We start from the raw sequence: 17,171 nt of genomic DNA, 5'->3' as shown, positions 1-17,171 counted from the left end.
AATAAATGTAGAAATAAATACATATAAATGTATAAATAAATATATAAATAAATGTATAAATACATAAATAAATACATATAGAAATGCATAAATAAATAAATAAATACATGTAAAAATACAGAAATAGCCATTTATATTACCAAAATGTATTTATTTTCACTATTATTTCTGCATTTATTTATTTATTTCTACTTTTATTTATTTATTTATTTATTTTTCGTTCTGTCATTTTTAGTCCTTCATATAATTTTGCGCTACGGTAGGAAAATCTGACAAGGTAGGACAGATCGACAGAACACCGTCCCAGCTATCGGTAGGCGCCGGCGGTGCGGTGCCGCGGTAGCCTACCTGAGAAAACGTTTTGGAATAGACCGGCTATGGACCCAACCAACTCTATGGGAGGGTAGGGGAGAACTCCCTCACATGGTACAACCCATGCAGAGGCTGCGCGCTGCGGTGTCAGAATGCGACATTGAAATGTGAAAAAATCCTCGACCGGCCCAAAAATGAAGCGGCCCACCGGGAATTCTCCCGATTCTCCCGATTACCCACTCCGGGCCTGATATGACAATACACATTCATTTATTTCTGAAATATCACTCCAAAACTGTTTTTCTCTGCTCCTTGTTGTGCGTGACTCTCTCCATCGGCGTGCCACTGTTTGAGCTGTGACTGGGAAATGTGGCATATGGCGGCTCATCTGACAACATAATAAACACGGTAAGTTCAGTAAACCATTTTTCCCCCCTGAAAAATCACTGTATAATCTCTGGATATTAATCTTCTCTGTTATTTCTGTGTGTGACTTTTTCCATCTACATGAAAAGCGACGCAGTGCAAAACGCTGCTACTCCTGCATGGACTCCACCACCGCAGCGGCGCCTTGATGTGAGTGATCATATATATTTTAATCACAATTTATGGTTAGGCTAAAGTTAATCCTCTGGGGTCGACAAACGCGTCGGCGCATTTTTCTGGATTTTTTCACATAGCGGCAAAATATGAAAATGCCTATAGAGAGCGCGCGCTATTGACATCAACTCGATAAAACTCATCAGATGCATGTACTTTACGTCGTCTTGCGACCCTGTGAGCAAACTCTCCATTTTAGAGAGTCTGACAGCAGGTCTCAGGTGCACGCCCTTCCGCTCACGGTTCGTCCCCTCTATCTCCGCTGGGGTCTGCCCACTTTTCTAGCATTTTTCAAATATTGCCAGTGGGTGGAGTCAGGCTCTGACCAGGGGTTTAGTTACCCTTTAAGCTTCTGTACCACAATATTAAATGTGGAAGAAGAGTCACGTGACAGATATCATTGTTGCTGTTTGCCTGAACTTAAGCTTTAAAGACTTACAGTTTTTCTCAGTTGCTTTGGTGCATTTCTCACATCACTATTTACATTTGCACAACAGTTAGTTCAACCTCCACAACATTTAGTCATTTGTGCACATCATAGTAGCAGTTTCTCATTCCTTCCAACAAATTGCAAATGCTTTTGGACATGCATCAAATTGCTTTCATACAACTCTCTGCTGTTTTATAACATTATCATTTGCTTATGTCATGTCAGTCAAAATTAACTATACTTGTGAATGCTGAATAGTCATTCCATATAAAACTAATAGTCCTCATTTCATTGCTTGAGTCATTACATACAAAAATGTTGAACTAGTTGTCAAAATCTGTCAAGCAAATTTTACACATTTTTTAAAATATTTTTTCTGAAAATGTCTCCTAAACTGAACAATTTCTCTCAGGTGAATCTCAGCTTTCACTGATGAGGAACGTCTGGATGTGCATGAATGATTACAGTACTATATATGTTGTATGTTCAGTTCCAATATGTACTGCAATATTGTTTACAGTTGTGGACAGCTCTACCCAAAGGGAGTTTATGTTTGTTGTAAATAAGGGTGTATTTTTGGGTGTATAAGGGTGTATTTTTTATTTTGCACAATGCTGTGAACAAATTAGAATTGCAAAGAGCATATGCAGTAAAAATGTGAAACATACATATTCAGTGTCTTGTACTCAGTTACCTCACTAAATACAGTAATGTGTAACTTTACTGTATTTTTCAAATGGCTGTGCAAATAGTATATAGTGCTGTCTTGAGCAGTTTCAGGTAGTGTCACCAAGATCTGACTTTTTTTGCATTGGAAAACATTTACAGAGTAAACTGTCATAATGAAAACATGACAAAGCCATTTGACTATCTTGTTCATAAACAATGGTGTCAGGACTTTTCATCTTGATGACACTGACACTTTCATTGACATGAATACTTGCTTTTGATGAATGAGCTATCCATTTTGAGCAAGTGACACGCTTTTGCAGGTTATCAACTAGGTTTTGCAGTTTGTATTAATTGTTTTGAGAACTGCATTAACTGTTGTGCAAATGTAAATAGTGATGTGAGAAATTCACCAAAGTGACTGAGAAAAACTGTAACTGGAGCACTGAAACTAAGGCATTTAATTAACATTGTTCACAATGTGCAGGACATTTAATAATGACATCGTGGGTCACGTGACAACAGTAGATTGACACGATAAGTTCAGTAACCCAAATTTGTCTTACAGTAAAATCAGAATGCCTTTCATTTGAATACATCAGAAAATCACAGTATCTCTGACACTGGTCTTCTGTGTTTCTCTCCATGCTTGACTCTCTTCATCTACATGCACACTACAATGGAGAATGTGGCAAGAAAGTAATTTGACAACATTAACAAGGTAACCCAAATTATTATTATTTTTTACAAAACCTAATTCACATGCACAATACAACAATACTGACTCAAAAACAAAAAGTTAACTCTTTTCCCGGCAGCGTTTTTGATCATTTTCACAAAAATGTCATGGCCCCCAGAATATTTGTTTGTTTGAATATCTGAACATGCAAAATATCAAAAGAAAGAACAGACCCTCTGCTTTAAAAAAAAATTAAATAATAATAATAATAAAAACGTTTTATTCTAGCTTAATGCATTCTTTTTTATCAACACTTTTGGGCAAAGTTTCAGATTCAGATTCAAACCAGATTCAGAGCGATGATCAAAACGCAGACTATCGAGTCCATTCGGGTCGACATTTCATTCAGTAACATTAGGCAATTTTAATTTATATGCTGTTTAATGTTGATGATCGCGTTATTTTACATATGTATATGATTACATATTTAGGGCTGTGCCGGTAAACTTGATAACCGCACCACCGCGGTTGTAAAGCACCACCGCTGTGGCTGAGTAGCACCGGCGAAAAAGTGAAAAAGCTGTTTTACATGAATATTATGACAGGAGTGAAGCAGAAAGCTTTGTTTACAAAATAAATAATAGGTCAGCAATTAAACGTTACATCGCAGCCATGGAAACGTTTGGATTTGTGATGAATGAGAGAGTTGTGCGTGAGCCCATAATTTAAGCTTTGTCGGCTTTGTATTCTTGCGATCTGGTCACCCGATTATCAGCGAATTTAACAATATTCCATTAGTTATTCCACTGGACATGGAATCTCTTGTTTCTTTTCCCAAATCTTCACTCACGTATCACCCATTTTCGCAGGGGATTATAAACGTTTCTTCCTTTGGTTCGCTTTTAATTAGGCCTATTATATTCACATTCTTTACTGTGGTAAAGTAGAAAAAACGCTGTAGGACAGATAGCCTACCTTTTTACCTGCACGTCAAATTCCTTTTAACACAGTTTGTGCTTCTTATTATACTTGGTAAGGCGCGTCAAGTTTTTTGTAAGCGCTTTCACAAGCGTGGGTGATTTTAGTTTCGCTTTCTCTGGCAGCGCAAAATCAAATATAGCCTAAATGTCTTGCCCTTGTGGAAGATCAAATTCGCTCTTCAGACTGTCTACAACAAGTAGAAAACATGAAGATATTAGAAGAGATGGTCTCGTTTCTACTCGTGTCCCACACGTGTCTCAAGGCACAGAGCGGAAGGCTTATCACGCGTCTTTGTGTGGAAATATCAAACAAATGTTTTTTAAATATTTAACTTTATAATATTATTTAAGTTAATATTAATTACTGATATTTATTTCAATGCTTTACAGGCTTTAGTGTGATGTTTCATTGACGGAAGTGCTCAAATAAACACGCATGTCTGTTAAGAAATGGATGTTTGAGCCTCATTTATTATTATTATTTTATTTCAAAATGTATTTAATTGAGATGTATATTATGTTATATACACCCCCCAACCACCGCGCCACCACCGGTGATAAAACACTGCCACCGTCACAGCCCTATATGCAGTGTTGGGAAGGATACTTTCAAAACGTATTTCGTTACAGAATACAGAATACATGCCCCAAAATGTAATTTGTAACGTATTCCGTTACGTTACTCAATCTGAGTAACGTATTCTGAATACTTGGATTACTTACAATTGCATTTTATAAGTGTAGGAATGCGGTGCGGTGATGCGCTGGTGGCGCGTTCATGTAACATGTAGGCCTACGGGGTGCGCTGCCAATAAAGCACCTAAAAGAACCGGCAAAAGTAATGATTATGAATATGTCAAATATAGCAAGGAGATATTTTAATTGTTTATTAATAAACAAGTGTTTTCTGTGTCAGTGTCGGCTGCAAAGAGGAAGTTGACGATGCTGACTTGCGATCCTCGCAGTAGTGAACGCGCCAGAGGGAAATGCACATTTCATACGGATTACACTGCCGTGCAAAGGCAAAAGATGAGTTAATGAGTTATTGAGTTAATTATTGAGTTATTGAGGTCGAAAATGAGTTATTTATATTTTTGCCACATTCAAGACCTCCTTTATCATGTGGATGAGTATCTTGAATCAATTCCGTTGTTTTTTCGAGAAAATAATGAGTTGTCTTAACAGTAACTTCCAAAAGCCCATGAGAAACCAAGGCAGAACACCGTAACACCAGTTACCGCTCTTTGGCTTTGTTTTGGAACGCTCAAATTGAGTTACGGTACTCTGCCTTTGTTTAGCCACGCGTCAATATGAAGTTACTGTGCCGGTGTTCTATCAAATAATGCTACCTACCAGATTGTACGGTTATCTGCCTTTGTTTTACTGTCCATTAAAATAAAAATTACGGTGTAGCCTGTGTACTTTGTACAGCTGCCATCAGTCCCTCTAACTTCTGATGTCCTCAGAGCTTTGTCCTGCACAAATGCGGTCAGAACATTTAGTATGGTCTGAAACCGCTCCATCGACAAACATGCGATATCGATCGCGAAGGATTATGCAGAGTTGACAGAAAAATGTTACATATATGTTACAATGTTACAATGTGCCGTAGCAGATGAATACAACAATGAACTAAAGCCCCGCCTCACCCAGTTCAGGTACCGGACCTGGTTGAAACACTCATGCATCTACAGTAGCTGGCAGAGTGCCAAAACTTCGACGGCACCTTCAGCACCGTCCTAAACACGGTCGAACCATCGCTGGACTAATATATCTATGGAGGTATTTTGTCATGTCAAATGTATTAATAATGCCATCAGGATGCAACCAAAGCACAGGATAGCAATGAGTAGATGGCTATAAATAATTGTAAATCATACAAAATAAATGCCATGATCACTAGATTTTATACAGGTGTTACTATAATGATTTTGTTAATGGTGATCAGCAACCAAATATTGATAATGTGGAAGTTACTGCCTTTTGCCTTGGCATGACTTCTCACTTTTTGCTGACAATACAAAGGCTGAGTACAGTAACTTTAAAATAGTGGTCAAAAGTCAAGTTTGAGCTCAAGATTTTTTTATGTATATAATTTTCATTACTAAAACATCTATTTGCCAGATTTCCAGTGTCCTACCTATAATTAATTTGGCGGGACAACTAAAACTCTTTAAAGTCATTTTTCTCAGTTCCACACTCTAGCGAGGTAAGGTCTTTTGCCTTTGTAGGGCAGTACATAAGCAGAGAGCAGTCTGTTTTCTTTCGTTTTGAATTGTTCTGTTTAAAAGTAGACATGTCTGTGAGGCAAGTATAACCTTATACACTAAGTTTCAGTTCATTTATGAGATGAGCTCCAGTTCACGCGCCGGCGCCTCCGTGTCGTGATTATATTGTCTGCTATATTTATTTATTCTTATTTATTAAATCCAGGCAATTGGTTGATGAAACATTTGTTAAAATTAAGATACAATTAATACAAAACGAAATTCACTTTAAAGAAAGAATTTGTGCTTTCTGTTTGAGGTCTCTGTGAAAGTTTTAAAGCAGTCTTTTAGTGCCGCTTTCAGAGCGGTCACGTCCGTAAAAAATTTTCCTCATAAATGCGAACACGAAAAATTAAATAAAATGAATATTTTGTGTTCTGTGGAGAGCCAACCCTTCTTCATCCGCTGGGTAACTTACTTTTGGTTTGTGCAGTGTAATTCACAGAAGTACTAAACATATTTTGCCACCTAAAAGTTAAAGATTTTTTGTGTCACGCATGTTTATTTCCCTCATATTTAATAGAAAACGCATGTGTAGACAGATATTTTTCTAATGTCTGGACTCCTTTATTAAGGGAGTATGGATATATAAACAGACGTTTCAATATATTGGTATTAAATGCATTTTCTGAGAATTTCTATTTCAAGTTTTGACTGCAAATGTCAGTCCATAACGCTGGAATTGCCCAATTTTAAAGTATTTATTTTGTGGTGTAGGTCTACGTATTTTATAATGTTAACTTCAATTAATACTTATAGTAATTTAAAGATGTGGTAGCATTGGATCTGGATGGGAAGGATAACATGGGAGTTGGAAGGGGTGTGTCGTGATTCTGCCCTCTCACACCGCGAGGTTCGTGGATCTGAGTGTCGCGATTTCGGTTTCATATCGCATATCGTTACAGCCCTGGTAGCTACCTGATACAACTATAAAATAGCAAGGTGAGCAGTAAAACTACAGTAGACGACTAAACCTGGCTAATTAAAAAAAATAACTTACTATTTAAATTGTAACTGTAACGGAATACAGTTACTCATAATTTGTATTCTGAATACGTAATGCCGGTACATATATTCCGTTACTCCCCAACACTGCCTATATGATATCGCTTGTTCCTGCTTCTTCTTCTCATGTGTTTTGATCAGGAGATTCTGTACTCTTTCAGAAGATGTCATGGCGCCCCCTACTGTATAACAGTGAAAACATACAAAATCCGGAAATTTCCATCAATGAAAGAGTTAATAAAGAACTGAATTGCTCATGACATCATAATGCATCATATTTCAGTGCGTAAATGTTAACGAGTCAGCGTTTTTTATATCTCCCTGTACATTCTAACAACACTAACGTCCTAAGCATGTAAATGGTTATTTATTTAAAGTCGGGAATTGTCCCTGCTTATTAAAAGTGTGATCAAGTTACATATAAGCCTATTGCAAATGTCAAAGTGCTTATTCTGAAATATGAATACAGATTTATGCGTTTTTATGTGCATTCAACTTAATTCACCTTGTAGCCAAAGGGTTATGTAATTAAGTTTTGTGTTCGATAATATATATATATATATATTTTTTTGTAGGCCTACAGTAACTTAATTGGAATAATTTGCTGGCTAAATATGCTTGGAAATAATATTTCACGTCTTCAAGTCCATTCATAGATAGTGATATGCTCCCTCTGAGCAAGATGATGGTATACAATTTAATCACAGATATATGTTCATTTTTTATATTTCCAACATAAATACATACAGTGTACCTGTGTCGGCAGTGTGCAGCACACGCATCTTAACCATGTTATATTATAATATCATAAACATTACAGTTCATGTCCACAGTAACAGTTAATTCAGACACGAAACAAATCTATCACTCTAAGATTAATGTATATTTTTAGTTAAAGCTGTTCAGTTATTAAGCAATATCTAATTTTCTTCTTTTGTGTTTTATATCATGACCACTAAGAGGTGATTTCTTTAATTGGTTAATTCCCTGAAGAGATATACTTATTCGTTGTTGTTGAAAACGAAAGTAAATTAATGATGCACGTTCGTTTCGTTTTACCGTGAAATGAGAGTTCCGTGTCTTTATTAAAATCAACAGTCCAAAAAATACTTTTCGCTTTACACCTTCCTTTGACTAGGTGTAATGTGCAACAGGTATTAAATCTATGCAGGACTTAAAGCACATTTTATCCAAAAACCCGAGGGCCGACACGAGACCCAAGTGGGTTCCAGTTCAAAACTTTGACGAGTATCTCGGACATGTACTGTATGGGTAACAGGACATTCTGAGGATTCACACAGTTACATCAAAATCTGCTCGCTGTAATCATTTGATGACAAATTAAGCATTCATCCTTGCATTGGATCACCGTTCTCTGAGTACTGTTTCATGTTTATGCAAAGTAGAATGACAAAAGAAGAAAAATAACCGAATGGCAGTCACAGTGGAATTTACACCTTGCAATGGACTAAATATTTGTTATCAGTTTGCTGTCAATAAACTAATTTATGAATGAAACGGTATGATGTATGGATTACTACGCAAACAAAGTAGAGCGTGTGAATTGTGGACAAACTTTATTTCTGTCATTGAGAAATAAAGAGATTGGTATGGTAAAGAATATGGCAATGTTAACCCTCTGGGGTCTGGGGTGTTTTTGGGGTCCTTGAGATGTTCTGACATGCCCTGACATTTGTGCTTTTTTCAGTTGCTTATAAACATATTAATGGCAAAGGTGTAAATTCACTCTATATAGCACAAACAGGACTTCCATAATATGTGAGCCACATGTATGTACATGTTTTCATTTTTGAGAGAATAATGTTTATGCAAGGTTATCGAAAAAACTAAAAATTAAAGTTTCTGAAATAAGGCCACAAAACACATACTAAATATGTGGCAATAAGACTTTTGACTAATGGATGTCCTCGCCTAGAGTTTCAAAATGATGTGAAAATCATCCTGCCTAATCATTCACATAAAACGATACATTGATTTTAGTTTTGTGAAACACTTTTAGTTTGGAAAGCCAATATGCGGATGGGGCGTAAACGCTCCAACAGCATCATGCATATTTAGTAGTTCACACCTGGTGAGACAATGTCCCTGCATACTTAATGAGCCATTCATTCAGGTGTGTCACCTATAGCTAACTTAAATATACAAGCTTCATAAAAATGATCATTCTAGAAGAAAATTTCAGATGGCATTTAGAGGCTTTTGCATCTGAACTCTTCATATATACACACACATATATATATATGCATGCACATACATACTTTATAATCTTTTCAAAACTAGTCAACGTCTTTCAAAACTAAAGTATACATTTTATCATACGTATTTCAAAGCAAAGTAAATGTTAGTTGATGACTTTATTTTTGACAAAACACATACAGTATATATTCCTCATCTCAGTATAGCAATAGAGTTTGCTAAAAGCTGTTCATTCAATACAGCAGTATTTGAAAATCGATCATATTTTGTAAATTACATTTATATTTGTCAAAACCTAGACAATTTTAAACATCAAAAGGACATTTATTAATATGTATTCGTGTCAAAATGACAAATAAACAGATTTTCCTATTAAATTTTGCATGGAAACGCTTCCAAGAACGCTTGTGTGTCGCGTGAAAAATAGGCGTCGGTTCTATTTCTAGAATGCACGCGTTTTCCAGCCGCGCCTGAGACGCGCGTCTCACACAGGCAGTGTACAAACTCTAAACTGTTAACATGGGAGCCGAAATAAAAACGGACACGCCACGCAGCTGAGACGCTTACGCCACGCATCCAGTGTTTCACCAGCCTTATCCAGCGGATGTGGGCGTTTCACAGGTTTGTATGGATCGCCTCACATTTGCGTTTGAATAGCGCGGTCTCCGTAGGCGGAGTCACATTACAACTTAATTAGCTGAGATGAGAACGACTGACATCTCTCTCTTTACATACATATTATATAAACTGAATATTTGTTTTTTATACTTCATTTAAAAGAAGAGAATTCAAGCTTCATGCCTGTGTGTCTGTATGCCTGTTTGACTGAGTATTCGCTGAGTTACAGTTCATTTTCGGACGCGTTTCAGAATTGACTTCACTGACGGAGAGTAGGCAGAACTCGCATCATGTTTATTTTTCTTTATTTGGCGAAAAGCACAACACTTTGTTTTTATTACACGTCATGGCCCTGGTTTGGCGCTTCTGTGGTACAGTGCACTGCATTTTCAGTGTTCATTACAGCTCACATTAGAAAAGTTACAAGAACAGAGCTGTGTTCAGAAATTAATTAGTTGTCATTCATAAAAGCTGTAATAAAGCATGAAGCTTGTTATGACGTTGCTAAACGTAACTCTACTCTCTCTCAGCTAATACCAACAAATATTTCAGATAGGTCAGCTCCCTCCTTTTTCTTTTTTTTACACAGCTCAAATCCCAACGCATTTGGCCTTCCCAGTCTGTGTGAAATGTGTTTGTGTGATGTAATGTAGTTTGTAAGGATTGTCAGAGAGAGCATGATGAGTGTGTGTTTCACCTCTGTTCTCCTGGCGTACCCAGAAGTCTTGAACCGTTTTGTTGATGTCACAGTTCTCTTCCCGCAGTTCTCTCTGCCACTGCCTCAACTCTTGCACATCTGGACGCACACGCACCTGAAAAAACAAACGCCATGTTGACATAATTCAGTATTCAGTAGGGGTGTAACGATTCCCTCATGTCACGATTTGATACATATCACGATACTGAACTCACAATACGATATTATTGCGATACTCCAAGACATATGATAAAAGGTTAACAAAAAACGTACTGTTGATTAAAATGTGGTTTTACATTGTGTGTGTAAATGAATAGGCTTAGACTTGGTGCTGGAAACCCAAAGCACAGGACAATAGAGACACCAGAATAACACTATGCTATGCATTATTCTGAAACTGAAAACACAGAATTATTTTAGGTGAATATGCTTGATCTCTGTCACTGACTAGATATATTTAAAATAATGTAGGCCACTTTTTACTGGTAACATCAGACATTTGGCATTATCAGAGCCCACAAATATTCCCCCATTGCATTATTATACATTGTATTCAACATTATATGTAGTAGTTTAATGTAGGACTGACACTAATGCTACTGACACTAGTACTGACACTAAATAATTTTTACAATACACAATACAACATTGTCACTATCCACGATACATATTGTTGCATTTATGTATTGCGATATATATTGTGACACGATATATTGTTACACCCCTAGTATTCAGTGATATAGTCCTTCACGTCTATTAGTCCTTAACACATTATAGTCCTTCACGTCTATTGCGATCTCAAAATTCCGGCCAGTTGATAATACCTAGAATATCAAAATCGACTGCTAGCGGTAGATCCTTTTCCTATTTAACACCTAAACTTTGGAACAGTCTTCCTAACATTGTCCGGGAAGCAGACACACTCTGTCAGTTCAAAGCTAGACTAAAAACACATCTCTTTGACCTAGCATACACATAACACATTATAGACTTCTATAATTCAATGTTAGGCTGCATAGATTAGGTCAGCCGGAACCGGGAACACTTCCCATAAATGTACTCGTTACATCATAAGAAGAATGGCGTCTACGCTAATATTAGTCTCTCTGTTTATCCCGAGGTTTACCACAGTCCGCCGGATCCAGGCTGTATCCAAATCTGATGAAGGACCTGCGCCTGTACGCGACGACAGCGCAGTCCTGAAATGTCAACTAGTCTCTCCCCTGTGAAGACCTCCCTCCACTCCCTTTACCTCTCTACAGATAAAGCGTTGTCGGGATAATTCCGGTTCGCGTGGCTACGCGGAAGTGATTCAAATTCTGTATTATAAATTTTAAGGCCAGACAAGTAGTTTGTTGAGGGTTGGTTTGTAGGGAATGACTACACGCCTGTGCACATATATTCAAACGCGTATCAGCGGATCTCACAGGTTTGCGTTTTTAAAATTTTTGCGCAGAGAGAACTTAAGAGTTTTCAGTTAAAACGGCATCGTGTTAGCGGCCCCTAAGTTAATTACTAATGATCGTTGCGACAGAAGTGAATCAATCAAAACTAACTTTAGCTGGACAATAACTTTATTCTAGATATGCTGTAAAGCCAAAACAATCTCTGTTACTTTAATTTGCTATTATCAATGTAAAGCTGCTTTGGAACAATCTACATTGTTAAAAAAGTCTCTAAAATATGTATCTTCAAAATGGTATGAAATAAAGTACAGCATATTATGAAATGGATAGTGCAACTGGAACGCTGTGCATCCACAACCAAAACTGATGTACACAATAGTCACAGTTACGATGTGAAACGGCCACAGAAACACATGATCAGAACAGGAAAGTCCTGTGCTTGGCCAGCCGATGTCAACCTTTCTCAGAACTGTAGCAATGGATGAGCCATATGCAAGTTTACTGTTTGATAAAACTCATGATTCAGTAATTAATAGTATTTTATATGTTGCATAAGAATAGGACAGAGGCCGCACTATGCATAAACGTTTTTTATTCGTTGCACAAACGCGTTTCGGCGTGTGCCTTCTTCAGTGTGCAATCAAACAGACATTGTGACCAATCTTATATGCCCCCACCAAGTGAAGTGAGTGAAGCCTGCTCCTATCCTCATTAATATGTTGGTCATGCACATTTGATCATTAATACATCAGAGCACATTACTGTAGCGCTTAGTTTTATTATTCCACTTTCCATTCATAGGAAATCACAATCTAAATGTGGCATAATGTGGTAAAAGCAACAACCAGAAACCAACCAATTTTAATCTCACTATCCTTGTGAATTTACAGTAACAATAAACCATAATACAAGAAGAAAAATAATAAGTTTTTTCTCCCTCTCAGAAACCTCGCTCTGTTGAGGAATCCATAATCAAAAAACAATGTGCAAAGCATTACATTCTTGCAGTGTCTGTTTACAATAAAATTAGATTTGCATTCTTCATTAACACCTAGAGCAGGGGTTCCCAAACTTTTCCATGACAAGGCCCCCCAAATACAACTAGGTTCTGGCCAAGGCCCCCCTTTTGCAGGATGTGTTATTGAACCCGTTGACAATACTACGGCAAATGTAGAAATAAATAAATAAAACATCTGTGAACATCAGATTATGTGATGTGTTTGATACCAGCCAATCAGAAAGATTATAGCGATATTTACACCGATTACAATTTTCTAGGCCGATTCCGATTTTAGCCAATTCTGATTTCATTTTTTCTAACCACTTTACAGCACACACATATATTTATTTTCTATATATTTTTGTTTATAAAACACCATATACTTTTACCCAAACTGAATAATAAAAACAAGTTTAAATGGGTAAATTTTCTATAAATATTTTTGAGTCTTCATTTTCTTTTCTGACATAGCCTACTCCAGTTCTTGTTAAAACACACTAGACATGCAAATGATGTGCATTTTAGGCACTTTTTGTGTGAAATCATATTTATTTTAAAGTGTGCTTTTGTAACCCACCAAATTAATTGAGGCTGTGTTCCGATGTATTTTTCATGTATGATTTTTATTATTTTTTTGATTTTATATTTTTCCTTGCCTAATGCATGAAATGTTCAGACATATGTTTTATTATTATTTTATTTTATTTATTATTTTGTTTTCGCTGATTGACGAAAATAATAAAGAATTGCGTCGATGGGTGCTGACGTCACATGCGCGCCAGCTCATGGAAGAGAGAGATGTGAGCCACATGTGTGGCTATCATTAATCTAAACCATCGTTGTCAATATTTTCCTAAATGGATGTCTGAACTGTTTTATTGCATTAGGTAAGTCACAATTGTTTCATATTTTCATAAATAATGTTTTTTGGTGTTTGTTCATAGAAGAAAATGTGGATGGTTAATGCTGTTCGTAATCGAGTATAAAGTGTGCCATAGAACACATGTAAAACGTTTATGCTGTAGAAGTATACTTGTTAAAACCTGTTTGCACATTTGTGTAATGGGAATAGTGTTTTGAGTTGAAAAGTTATGACTGTTAAATGCATTTCGTGATGGGTGCTGACGTCACATGCGCGCCAGCTCATTGAAGAGAGAGATGTGAGCCCACATGTGTGGTGTGGCTATCATTAATCTAAACCATCGTTGTCAATATTTTCCTAAATGGATGTCTGAACTGTTTTATTGCATTAGTTTGGATTGATTCAACGCTCCGTGATCGTGTTGGATTCGCGCAGCGAGGGAGAACCGCGCTGGATTCCACTGTGGAGGAATTGCATCACCTGGGACTCTGCCTTCACGAGGAAGAAAAAAAGATTCGTTCATCGTTCATTCCTGCAAAGATTGTAGTAGGCATTCACATGCAAACGAACTGTACTGTCAATTACATTCACACAATCTGAACTGAGTCAATTGCATTGCACTCGGACTTGTCTTTGTTTATTTTTTTATTTTTTATTTATTTATTTATTTTATTTTATTTTAATTTCTTTGATTGTCATTGATGAATGATATATTTTGTTTTCAAATGGTGATTTGTAAAGGGAAAAAAAGTCTTCTCATGTGATGTGTGCAAAGTGATGCGTGCACATTGAATTGAAGTTAAAAGATTTAAGTGAATACAGTTACTGTTCAGTGAACTGATTGGTTTCATTCATTAATTAATTTTATTATTATTCATTAATTAATTCTATTTTCTATTTTATTTTATTCACTGGTTTGTTATATATTTTTTATTTGTCCAGTTAGTACGGTAGACAACCATTTAAACAAGTGCAGACACACATTTAAGATTATTAAATAATTATTTTTTATTTTTATTTTTTGTTAATGCAAGGTGTGAGACCCCGAACCTGGGACTCCAGATATTAATATAAGTTATGATTTATCTGTATTTGGTGAGCTCAGACCCAGTAGATATTTTTCCTCCTTTTCTTTTCTGGTGTTAAGTCCTACTAATGGGTTACACTTTCACTTTAATTGAGCGTGAGGCTCCTGCTTGACGCTCACGCGCTGCTCCTGCTCATGGTATAAGTGAATGCAATCATTGATTAATATGCACGTCGAAAAAATTATGCACTGCTCAAGCGCCGCTCGTGCTTACGGTCTGAAACGGCCTTAATTCACAACACGTAATTCTACATGTGCGTTCCGTGTGCACTTGTGATGCTAATGTTGTGCTATGTTAATCATGCGGCGCCCGAGTGCATTTGACTGGCATAAAATCGGCATATGTCAGACTGACCGGCCAGTCGCCGGTCATGGCAGATCACGTGAAAATCGGCCAATTCTGGTCACCAACCGATCAATCGGTGCATCTCTAAAAGATTAGCATTAAAAGTATAATGTTCAGATAGGCTATGCAACAAATTATTATAATGCTATTTCATAAAAATACTCATACACACTATCGTTACTTGCAATTAAAATGAATATTTATTAACAACGTTTCGGTCACACGACCTTCATCAGGAATATACAAATGTTCAAATTCATCTCTTTTAAGATAAACACATGACCAATCAACAGAGCTCCATCTGTAAACAATTAAGCTCAACAATTAAGCGCCAGCTCAGGAGGTGGTGTACGCACCTTTTGAGTTAGTGAGGAAATGCGCAGAAAAACAATTCCTAACACCACAAAACGCACTGACAAACTAAAAGATATGATATATTATGACCCACTGTAAAAAAACAACAAAAAAAACAAACAATATAGTAATTATAAACTTAAGTGTTTATTTTTGTGCAACATGGACTTCAATGTTTAATTTGTGTGACTTTACCAAAGCATTTGATTTGTAGGCATAGGTATTCCTTTAGTTAAGAGCCTGTGCGCTTTACCTGACGTTTCAAGCCTTGTTTATACTTTCGCCTGGCTCCGCAGCGCGAGTCTCCGCAGACTGCGCGCACACCTCCCCGAGCGGACGAGGCGTTTATACTCGACGCGCTCGCCGTCGTACTATTCTTTGAAACGATGGTTAGGCCCTTCAGGTGCGCACGGACTGGGTTCAGTAATGAAAGGCTTTCAATGACCAAAAAATAATTCAGACTGACAAAATAATAAAAATTACATTCTTCTTATTTTAAATAATAATAATAATAATAATACAAATAATAATAATAACGACATTCTTCTTCTAAATAACAATAAGCGTCATTAATAATAAAAATCATAGAAGAAGAAGAATATTACAAATTGTCATGCAATTATTAATGTGAATGAATGGTACTCCACATCACATCTTCATCACTATTGTACACCCCAATACATGTGACGTGATACGAAATTAAATGCTAATTGTTTCAAAACGTGCTGTAAAATAATGCATTGTGATAGGTCATTTGCTCATCCAGGTTTCTCTTCTTTGCCGTCTTCCGTGTGTCCATGGCGTAAAATGAGGGCGTGGGGGAAGCGGAGACTTGAATATATAGGGGCGTGTTATTCTAATGACGATCGTTTTCAGCCGCGGCATTTATCAAGGGCAGGTATTGCGTACACCTTGATTTCAAAGGTACGCACAGCTTCATAAATCAGGCGGTGAGAGGAGTGTAAGCATAATCTTACGCCAACATATACGCCTGTTTCTACGCAAGAATGATAAATGAGGGCCATTGAGAGTACATAATTAACACCACATCATAAACCGTTACAAAATGAGATAGTTACAACAATCAGCAAAGATCCATAGTTATAGTGATATTTTGTAACTGTTTTGAATGACGTGTTTTTTTCTACTATGTATTCTCAATGAGTTTTAGTGGCTATGGAGCCTTCCTGATTGTTGTAATTGTTTAGAATTACAATTTGATACTGTTTGATGACGACGTGTTGATTATGTGTTCTCGATGATCTTGTTAACCTACAGGTGGATCTTTGCTGATTGTTGTAACTATCACATTTTGTATCGGTTTATGATGTGGTGTTAATTATGTACTCTCAATGAGCTTAATTGTTTACAGATGGAGCTCTGTTGATGAATTTGAACATTTGTATATTCCTGATGAAGGTCGTGTGACCGAAACGTTGTTAATAAATATTCATTTTAATTGTAAGTAACGATAGTGTGCGGGAGTTCCTTATCTGCTGAAACGACCTACCTATTTGGTCTTGTTATCCTACGCACCTATCACCTGCAGGTGTGCGATGGAATTTGTTCACTAATAAAAATACTCATAAAAATATAAATATTTTAGCTTTTTTTACTTTTTTTTTTCTCCCAACTTGCTGCG

General features: G+C 36.7%; 1 protein-coding gene across 2 annotated transcripts in view; it reads right to left on the bottom strand.

The window, feature by feature from the left end:
• Positions 1-320: 320 nt before the first annotated feature.
• Positions 321-17,171, bottom strand: part of iqck (IQ motif containing K) — a 170,963-nt gene continuing 154,112 nt past the window's right edge. Inside the window, exons 7-8 of one of the 2 annotated variants that reach the window (XM_084124587.1) lie at positions 10,475-10,589; positions 321-700 (exon numbers count right to left, since the gene is read on the bottom strand). In XM_084124587.1, the coding sequence (XP_083980713.1) occupies positions 597-700; positions 10,475-10,589 (219 nt within the window). In that variant the 3' untranslated portion in view covers positions 321-596. Of the gene's footprint in view, positions 701-10,474; positions 10,590-17,171 lie in introns of those variants that run through there. The other variant, XR_014607739.1, reaches the window with a different exon arrangement.

Source organism: Abramis brama (genome assembly GCF_963993115.1).
Source record: "Abramis brama genome assembly, chromosome: 9".
NCBI classification, from domain to species: domain Eukaryota; kingdom Metazoa; phylum Chordata; class Actinopteri; order Cypriniformes; family Leuciscidae; genus Abramis; species Abramis brama.
Note: the sequence above shows the minus strand (reverse complement) of the source record. Positions and strands in the feature narration are given on the sequence as shown.